At 39.0% G+C, this 11,060-nt stretch overlaps 1 protein-coding gene across 2 annotated transcripts in view; it reads right to left on the reverse strand.

The window, feature by feature from the left end:
• CDCA7L (cell division cycle associated 7 like) overlaps positions 1–11,060 on the reverse strand; it is a 26,466-nt gene that overhangs the window by 14,913 nt on the left and 493 nt on the right. For both annotated transcript variants that reach the window (XR_012655217.1, XM_032783395.2), the window contains one exon: positions 787–927. Coding sequence is in view for 1 of the 2 variants with exons in the window: in XM_032783395.2 (XP_032639286.1) it covers positions 787–849 (63 nt within the window). In the remaining variant the exon portion in view is untranslated. Of the gene's footprint in view, positions 1–786; positions 928–11,060 lie in introns of those variants that run through there.

Here is an 11,060-nt window from a genome sequence, read left to right on the forward strand (position 1 = left end):
GGGGTAGCCATGATAGTCTGAATCTGTAAAAGCAGCAGAGAATCCTGTGGCACCTTATAGACTAACAGACGTTTTGGTTCATGAGCTTTCGTGGGTGAATACCCACTTCATCAGATGAATGTAGTGGAAATTTCCAGGGGCAGGTATATATATGCTAGCTAGCAAGCAAGCTAGAGATAACGAGATTAGTTCAATCAGGGAGGATGAGGCCCTGTTCTTGCAGTTGAGGTGTGAAAACCAAGGGAGGAGAAACTGGTTCTGTAGTTGGCAAAGAGTTCTGTAGTTAGCAAGACAGGGTGCTGGAGTCCTGAGCTGTCAGGGCAGGAAAGCAGGAGCAGAAGTAGTCTTGGCACATCAGGTGGCAGTTCCCAAAGGGGTTTCTGTGATCCATCCCGTCATAGTGAGGTTCCAATGGAATCCCACTTCAATACTGCAGACATGCAAGTGATTCATAACACCACATTTTACTGAGCTGTAACGCATTCTCTAGCATAGGCTATCACTGAATGGCCATTATTTTTGCCTACATGCTATGTGGGCAAGTTAAGAATACCAAACTCACTCTAGGCTCTCCCCCTAATACAGAAAAAAGAATGTAAGACCCTTTTTAAAAGATCATTACAAATTAAAAGGAATTAAAGGCAAGTGGTTTTTTTTGGTTCTAATAAAAGGATTATAGATTTCCACTTCTGCCAAGAGTTAAGGTAAGCGCTGCCCTGAAACAAATTCAAAGAAGTTTTACTGTTCCAAACCAATACACTAGGGTTTATAATAAAATGTTCCTACCTTTTTTGCTGACTCCAATGAATCAAAACTATCAGAGCTGTCTTCTGAGGACAAGGTTTGCATGGGAGCATCATCTCCAAAACCAAGAAAATCCTCGTCATCGCTGGGGGAATTAAAAATGTCAGCCACTTCCTTGGGTATCTGTTTTCAATTAAAAATAAGATGGAAGATAAAGTCACTCATTGCAATAATAATCTACTAAAAGCTCTAATGGGAATAGCAGCCTCTTGTTCATTTGTCAGTCTCTTATTCACATACAAATATATATTATATAGAATATGTGAAGCAGAACTGTATCTCAATAAGCCAAACGCCACAGGATGCTGTGTATAATGTATAAATACGGGCCCCAGTCCTACCAACATTTCTGCATATGCTTAACTTCACTCAGTGGGACAGCTCATGGGAGTAAAGATAAGCACAATACATAAAAGTGTTTGCAGGATTGAGGCTACAGATTTTAATCACAGAAATATGCCATATTGATCTTTAGATCAAGGTTTAAGTAATATCTTCAAACTCACTACCACCTGCAATCCAATGACAGCAAACTGTTCAAAAATGAGTACTGTCACTGATTTCAGGCATTTCAGAAAAGTCTGTCTGTGCAAAAAGACTTCAGTTGTAGGGTTTTATCATTTTTGTAACGATATTTAGAGTTATAATAAACAACAGTTTGCAATGTTTTTAAAAATAAAATTAATAATATGCATTTGATACTAATCACCATACAAGGCTTATTTTGGGCCATTCAATAAGACAAACCAAACGCATGCTGCCCAGAGCTTTGTCAGCTAGGAACCCATGAGTTAAGCAGTTGGGAAGCTCTGGACAAAGACATCTTCCACATCTTCTTAAAATGATCAGGTTTGTGTTTAAACATACTTTCACACAAGGAGCAAATTCCAGGGGCACAGCACAAAGGCTAAGTTCTGCCACCAGCACCCAGAGCTTCCCTTTTGTGACATCACATTCTAACATTCTAGATAAGCCTAAATAACGGTGGCAGGTCAGAGATGGTAAAGGAGGTCTTAAGGAAGCTCTCAAGCCGATACCATTTAGAGCTTTTGCATATTGCCTGACTGAATGAATATGCCCAACTGTACAAACTGGGATAGAAGGTGCTCTGCATTGTGCTTACCCTAGAGTGCTTCAGAATACAAATGTATACACTGATTCAAGCTTAGCATTACTTGAATGACAGAAAGCTTTAGGAAAGATATGCTTAGCTAAACAGTGTCTACTCAAGTGCCCAAACTGCTCACCAGTGACCAGGTAGTTCATCCTCAGAGCAATGTATACACTTCAGGCAAACTTCTCTTATTCATTGTATGGATCTCTCTTGCATATTCTGAACTCGTTCCCCACATGCAAGTTCCAGTGAAACTGATGAAAGCACAAGAATGCAGGAGAGAGATCCAGAGCTGTTTGATGATAAGGATGTGATCTTCAAACAGAGTTCACAAGGTTTTATGTTACAAGAGAATGCTCCCTAAGTGAACTCAGATAGACACATGGCATTTTGCATATCTCCATTAGCTGACAAAAATAAGAAGTTTCTAAATAACCCAAGATGATACAGATTTTCTCAATCTTTCATCTTTGCCAAGAGCAAAGTTTTTCCAAATGGTAATTGCCATTTTCCAAACATTGGAGGTGGGGGGTGGGAAGAATCAATCACGTTACTGGACAACTTCTACTTGGCATGTGTGTAATAATACAAGAATATCTACGTGCCTAATTTTAATCTCATACTTTTTTTTGCCAGAAAATCTCCACAGATGTAAACAGATTCAATCCTGACTTACACTGGTTTAAGCAAGATCAGAATCAGTCACTAAACAACTGGCCCAAGCTAGCAGACAGAAAGCAGCTCAATCACTTCAGCTAATTCACTAATGCACTTCAGGTGGGGCTACACTACCCATACCAGAGTTCTGGAATTCTCCCCAATCCCCAAATATGGGAGAAATTTCATTCTTCACTCAACAGAGAAGGGTTAAAAATGGAGCATTATACATTTTAATGACTTAATGGAAAAACATACAAGGAACTGTGAGCCTTGTTGCTATGAATAAATTGCTTCCAGGAACAACTGCATTAGTTCTTGTGCTATTGTACAGCTGAGCTAGCCACTGCTGCGATTACTGTATGCCTAACTAATTTCTTCATCGTCTATTACTTCTGCATCTGCACCAGAGGAGCCATTATGGGGGTGTAATTACTGATTATGAACAAAGGGAAAAAAACATACTTTCCCAGTAGAGGACCTTTTTTTGATCTCTCTGATAGTGAGGGGCTCTGATTAAAGTAACTTGCTGCAGAACTTCAAAAGAGACTTTTAGTTTGTGACCCCCTCCCTTTGATTTTCAAGAGTCTCATTAAAATGTTCAGGAGTCCCCATTCCAGCTAAATGGTTTAATTTAATAGAAGCAAAGAAGGCATGATTTATATACAGTGGACATAGTCAATGAGTCTGCATAGGACACCCTGCTAGTGCATCATAAAAGTTCTATTCCTGGCACCAAGAGCTGTCATTTTCCTGTCCATCTCCTTTAAGAGATTCTGTTCAGTTCATCAGCAATTTACTATTATGCAGTCTACACACAATGCATAACTGTTTTTTTAAAACTCTGTGCTCCAACTGTATCAAAAACCCAAAGTGAAAGCAAAAAGAAAATATCACTATTTCTAAAGGGAGAGCAGATGATTTGGGGCTGGAGAAGGGAAGGGATGGAAACAGTGGATTGGTGAACTTGATGAAACTGAAGATTATTTTAAACTTTGTTAGTTTTTAAGGAAAAATTTTAAATGCATCAACTGCTGGTTCTCCCCCTTTTATGAAAATACTCTGTGCAACACAGCTGTCTCAATCTCAACACCCCTGCTCAGAGGTGAAAAGCATGAGGAAAGCAAGACTAGAGTCAAACAGCTCTTAAAGCATGAGGGTTTTGGAGAAATGGACAGATCCGTAAGGTGTGTGCTGGTCTCAGGCTGCAAAAGCATGTTGGTTTTTTTTTCAAAGCTGTAAATATAAGTTATAAGAAAAATAAATACATCCAAGTGGGGGGAGAGACTTTTTAAGCACTATACACAGGCCATGTTCAGCAATTTTATAAACATCACAACATTCTGGGATCGGGTGCGTCAAGCACTATATACACAGTTCTGGTGCTGCAGACACAAAATGCACAGACTAAAACATCTTTGTACATTTCTCATCATTTAGCTTGTTTATTTCCAATAGTCCTAGAACTCATACAGCAGGCCAAATTTATTCCTGATGTAACACAGCACTGATAGCAACAGAGCTACACCAAAGATGAATCTGTGCCAATGTCTTTTGTATGGTGTGTCACTCTCTATTAGTTGTTAAAAATTTTGACAGCCATGCACTTCATCCTCTTGTTAAGGATCAATCAAAATGCATTCAAGCAGCTAAATAGTTGTTACAATGTTAGATCCTATTCTTTTTATTCTGGCAAACAAAACAAAGACACCAAAACAGGTTTGCCCTAAACACATTTAAAAAAATTGAGCGAGAACTGCCTACTCAATGTACTTGCAAGACAGAAGCACCTCACAGAGTTTCTAACTTTTCACACTGGAATACTGTATTTAAAAAAAAAAAGAAAACAACACTCCAAATATGCTCAAGGTGAATTTATACTGAATATTCCAACATATAACACGTCAGTTAAAGTGAAATTAAATTTGCAGGGATATAGCAGAGATTTGAGCAAATATCTTTCAAGAGCATTAGAGTGTCACAAAAAATAAAATGCTGAATACCCAGGAAAAGCTTATAACAAATCAGAACTTTTTAAATGATGGAATTTCACAGGTAATATAGCACATTTTGGCTTGGAACACGAACAGTAGCCTAAATCTAATCCAAATCTGAACTTCACTTCCTCAGCTCATCTCCATTAATAGTACATTTTAAGATGCATATTTATATTGCATGAACACCTAAAATGTCCCAAGTGCTTTCCAAATTAAGGTAAAAAATAGTCCCTGCCCCAAAGAGCATACAATCAAAACATTTCCACAATAACCACACTTACTGAGCTGTAAATATACCTGGCCTTCCATCTGACACCTGAAAAGCATCCCAAGACACAGGCACCTAATGCTTTGCTAGGTCTCAGCTTCCTCATCCCTAAATTTGAGATAATGAAGTATCTTATCTACCTTTTTTTAAGAATGTTGAGATCTTTGTACAAGAGTCACTCTAAGTGCACTCATATTAGATACCAGATAGAGACAGGGAAATTGATGGTGTTGCATTGGTGTAATTCAGGGAATCTGACTTATTTGATTATGCAGATTGACAATTCTGCTTCCATTGTAACCAAAGGCAGAGAACGATACACACAAAAATTAGCTTAAAACAGATGTTACTATTTCAACACAATAAGAAAATACAAAGTTTAAGTGACATCTTGGTATTCAATATGTGATTGATGGAGAATGTGTATAATATTTTCTCCTTCTACAAGTCAAAACAAGATTTTTCCTTACTGCCAGCAGTACAAATTCCATCCGAATTGTTAGAGAGAAAAATAACCAGGTGGTGTGATTTCTGTTTTAGATGACAGAAGCAGCAGTAGAGATTCTGGAATCAGAATTTAGCAGGCAGCTTTGTTGATGCAAAGGGCAGAACAGAATACAGTTCACTGTTCTGCAGCTCTGTGGTTTTGCCAAACTAGGAGGAACAGGGACTATTTAAAGGGACACCTGCAATATATGTTTGTTGCACTCTGAGCTCTAGTGGATACAAATCTGAAAGATAATAAACATTTCCACTGCAATATCAAGTATTGCCATTATATGCACAAGTTACCCTACAACGCTGTTCAACCAATCATTATCACCTCCATTACTATTGCCATTCTCACTGTTAGCATCCTTTTCAATAACAAACAAAAGTAATATATAAGATGACTATGGTGTAACTGAATGAAAGTTCATTTTCTCTATTTTGCAGTTTGTTTATATTGTGAATAGTGTTGCTGTGGTCATTTTAGACTCAGGACATGAGAGAGACAAGGTAGGAGAGGTAATATCTTTTATTGGACCAACTGCTTTTGCACCTTTCACCGAGTATTCGAGCTACACAGAGCTCTTCTTCATGACCTTATTCCACCAACAGAAGTTGGTACAATAAAAAAAATATTACCTCACCTACCTTATCTCTCCTACAGTGTGAATAGTCAATTTCCCTGTTTACTGTACAGGCACTAGGTCTCCCCTGTTATTTGCATAAGTCTTTCACACAACAGGAATTAAAAACAAAAAACAGAAAAATATGATTATAAAGCCATAAAAACTAGATGGGAGACTAGAGAGCTGAAACAACTTTTAACTCATTTCTTTAAAAATAATGTCCCTTTTAACTAAACAGATACAACTGGAAAGACATATGGGACTGAAGACTGCTAATATTAGGTCTTGTCTACACACAAGGTTCAACTAAATCATTAATTAAACCTCAGCAAACTTGTATGTGAACACTCCTATTTCAGTTTAAGAATTATGCTAAAATGAAATTAGCCAAAATTGCTTCTTAATCAACTTCAGTTAACCCAAAATAAGCTTGGTTTAGACCAAAATGTGTATCCACACATCCTTTTGCACCAATTTAACTAAATCAGGTTAAAAATCACACTTTAAATTGGTGCAGCTGTGCATGTAGACAAGTCCTTATTTGCAACAACCCTGTGCACGTCAACAGGCCTAACTGCCCGAGCAAAGCCATCAGCATTTGACCTAATCCAAGCAGAAGCTGCATCAAAAACAGATTTTCACAGTGTAACTTCTGAGCACAGACCTACTTCAAGGCTTACAATAGTTGTTTGTATTACAGTAACACAACAGCCCCAGTCAGGATTATAGCCCCATTGGGCTAGGTACTGAACAAAACTACAGCAAGAGAATTCCTTGCCATGTACTATTTACATTCCAAGGCTTGCTCCTACAATCAGATCCGTAAAGACGAATATGATTGTAGAATCAGGACCTAATTTAAGACATACTGTAATAACAAGGGGCGATAAAAAAATGGAAGGAAGATGGGAAAGAGAAGGAGAGTGACAATGATAAGAATCACATGATTACATACGTTCACATTAGCTATGTAAACAAGTAGATAAGTTAGTTTAAAAAAAAGATACAGATATCAGAAGTCCTTGACCATTTAACCAACCAATATCTGTTCACAGTTTCTCTTCAGAAGCATAGTATAAGTTGGTTGTAGTTGAAGGGGCTTTATGAAATCATTTGGGGATGGAGTATTCCAGGCACAAGAAGTGTCATGGAAGAATGCACAAAAGTGCTTTGGGAGAAGTGGAGAAAAAGGTGATGAAAAAAGCTGGTATACCTGAGAGACTGCACAACTTTAAGACTTTTGGAACTTAAATACCACCCTAGAGGAAGATAGGTTACCGCCACTGTGGTATATTGTGAATTTTTGGATTTTTCATGAAAAGCTATGATCTTTATTGTCAACCTATTATTGAAGACGACTCTTCCATTAATTTTTAGCAAATTTGGCTCTCTATATATCTAGACTGGAGTATGGGTTTCTAAGTGGTTTTTAATTAGTAAGTAAATTGAGTTAAGTTATTTTATTTTAAAATAAGGAGTATTTGACTTCTCGTGAAGTTTTATGACAAGCAATTTATTTACAACATTGTGTGCTATGACTCTCTTTAACCCCAGACCTACAAAAAGCGTTTTCCATCATCACGAAGCCATAACTTTCCCCATTGTTTATCATTACAATCAACCAGCCTTTATTATCAGGAACTAAAGCCCTAATCCTGCAATTTAGAATGTGGGCAGACTGCTGCACCTACATGGAGCCCTCCAGAAGTTAATGGGGCTCAGCATGGGCACAGCAGTCTACCCACACATTGTAAGTCACAGGAATAAGATTGAACAATTGCCTTTTTATAGGTAGTGTGAACCTGCAATCCATAAAGATGCTTTCCTAAAAGACTGCTAACATCATGAATACGAGAACAGTATAGATAGTGTGACCATACATCAACTTGTTTCCCATTTCTCCTATCAGCTCTTCCTCACAATACCTAATTTTTCACTGATACATACTCAGAAGCTGGTAATTTCTGATTTAATTTCCCCTAAAACAAAAGCAGCATCCTCTCATCTGAGGGCTCTAATCTACTTCTGAATCCCAGCTTTCCAGACAGCAGACTTGCACAGTACCATTGAACCACTAAGTTGACTACTAAGTAAACTAACACAGTATAGAAAAAAATAGACCCCAATTATGCTAGTTGGCACTGTGGAATCATGGACTTCAATGGAGCTTCAGGCGGGCAACTGAGTCCACCTGCCTAGAGTCACTGAATTCTGTAAGTCAATGTCAATTTTACAAACTCCAGATAAATGAATCTCTGTGATACCTGAATGAATATTTGGTCCTGAGGATTAAATTTCTATAAAAACTGACACATTTTTATAAAACTCCAATTTTAAGAAAGCTTTGGATGCCTCCAAAAACATCTGTAAAACTGGGGTTCACTTGTATAGCTGTATCTGTAGAGTGTGTATGTTTAAATTAGGCCTTTGGGTTACCAAACAATATAAACAAACAAAGCAGGTCTTGTGACTCAGAATATTTGGCTAGCGATTGGCTAAAATGGGGTCACATAACTATCTCACCAAACTAGTTTGTGTTTATAACCTTTGACCCTCACTGTGTTTTTTAAGGAGCTCACACAGTCGATAGACTAAATCAGGGGTAGGCAACCTATGGCATGCGTGTCAAAGGCAGCACGCGAGCTGATTTTCAGTAGCACTCACACTGCCCAGGTCCTGGCCACCGGTCCGGGGGGAGGCAGGGTGTCTGCATTTTAATTTAATTTTAAATGAGGCTTCTTAAAACATTTTAAAAATCTTATTTGCTTTACAAACAACAACAGTTTAGTTATATATTATAGACTTACAGAAAGAGACCTTTTAAAAACATTAACATGTATTACTGGCACGCAAAACCTTAAATTAGAGTGAATAAATGAAGACTCGGCACACCACTTCTGAAAGGTTGCCGACTCCTGGACTAAATAATGATTCAGCGTGACAAGGAAGCCTGAAATATATCTGAACTCCTGAAGGCACTGGCTCCATGTGGCTCAGCAGGAAACAAATCCACTGATAGAGCTCCAGAGAAATAAGGAAGAGGGAGGAGTGGAGGATGGCAGTCCCTCTTGCCCTGCCAAAAAAAAAAAAAAACCCACCAACAACCCCAAAGTGCCACAATAAGAGGAAGATTAGAAAAGATTGTCATTTTCTCCCCCTCCACTTTCCCTTAAAAAAACAAACTCATGTTATATTTATTTATATCTATTGTCCCTTGAGTAAGAACATGACTGGGGGCAATAATGCCATGTCCTTGTACTATCAGGCATTAATACTTTGCACTTCCATAAACTGCCTTCAGTCAAAGGATCTCAAAGAACTTTACACGCACCAATAGCCTTGCAACACTCCTTAATATTGTTATCCTCACTTTCAGATGGAGAGACACTGAGGATCAGTTAAAGTTGATAGGCCTGAGCCAGGAACAGATGTTAGGTTCCTAATGTATTTGTATGGAAGACCATGTACTAATTTAACATCTTTCTGCTTCTGAAATGTTAATAAGTGCTCTAGTTTGTGTTCAACTGCCCACAATGTAAAGCTGCTTTTCCTTAAGCTTAATAGATTCATTAATCTTCCCTCAGTGAAATTATGATACACTGGTACATTCTTGGAAAGTCACCATGCATTAAGCCTGCAAACACTTTCACAAGTAACTTTATGTGCCTGAGTGGCCCTTTAACTACTCTTTACATGTGAAGTTTAAGAAGACTACTCACACATGTAAAACTAAACCCCAAAGGCCCCAATCTTGCAAACATTTACACGGATACTTAATGTTACTCACATGTGTATTTATAGGACTGGGGTCTAAACTAACATTTTAAATAAAAATAAGAAGAGGACAGAAGCAAAAAAACTATCACTACTGAAATGTGTGCAAGTCAAGCCGCCTCAATACTTTTTTCTTTGTTTGTTTTAAAGATGGCCCTTTGAAAAACAATAAAAAGAAACTCACTAATAGGTTAGGCCAAATATTCTAAGTCTGGTTAAAAAAATACAAAATCTAATATTAAGATATGTTTTTAAAAACACAATTTTTGTATTAATTTCCTTGAGTACTCAAGAACAAAGACAGCATAAAAAAAAAATAACGGTATACCGTTAACCACAAATAACGGTAACATTATTTTATTTTTCCTAATGGTATTTTGCACTCAGCTTTGACAAACACCACAACAAATGAATTCTATTTTTAGTGTTTAGTTTTATAATATAAGATCACAGTATCACAAGTGAGGGAAATTTTTAATTTTTTAAAACGCAGTAGCGTCCACTTAAACATAGCTTCAGAAACCTGGGTTTTGAATTTTAACACTCTGTCCCTGTTTATCATGCAACAGGAAGAAACAGGGGGCCTGGTGTTGCCAGTCCCCTGCCAGTTAGTCTGACTGCTGATGTTTCCAAATGCACACAATCACGTCCCCAAGTTTTATTCTAAATCTAAGATGTAAGAAATAGATTCACACTAAACTAGTGAAAAATATATAAAACGGGAAGCCAAACCTGGCACGTCAAATGTGTAGAGAACTGCAGGAGGAAAAGCAGCCCCACAAACACACTGGGAAACACCTCCCAGCAACACCAAGCAACCGATTCATTATTTGAAACTGAGAACTTCTTCCTGAGAACCAGGGTTAATCAACTGCCTTTTAAGAGCCAACCTGAGGGCTAGGCAGACTTGTAAACAATACAGGGACCAAGTTTGCCAGCAAAGCCAGGCCAACAGAGCAATGACCCCCTCCCCATTAATCGGAACACCAAGGGCTTCCCCTTGGCAATGCGCAGAGGGGTCGGAAGGAGGACAGAGACGAAAGCAGACCGAGGAGGCGGCGGCGGCTGGGTCTAGTCCCAGCGCTGGGTAAGAAGCCCTGCAGAGGCTGCCTAGCGAGCTCCCTTGGCAGGACGCGCTCCACGTGGTGGTGAACAACCACGGGCTGCCGCTGCGGAATGGGTGCGGGGGGGTCCGACTCCGCGGGGCAAGAGCCGCTACAATGCCCCGCCACCGGCGCCACCCGCTGCCTGGGCAGATGAGCGCAGCTGGCGAGGGCGCCTCCGCACGGGCGGCGCTTGGCGCCCAGCTGCCCCAGGCCCGCTCTCTGCGG

This window comes from Chelonoidis abingdonii, chromosome 2, assembly GCF_003597395.2.
Source record: "Chelonoidis abingdonii isolate Lonesome George chromosome 2, CheloAbing_2.0, whole genome shotgun sequence".
NCBI classification, from domain to species: Eukaryota; Metazoa; Chordata; order Testudines; family Testudinidae; genus Chelonoidis; species Chelonoidis abingdonii.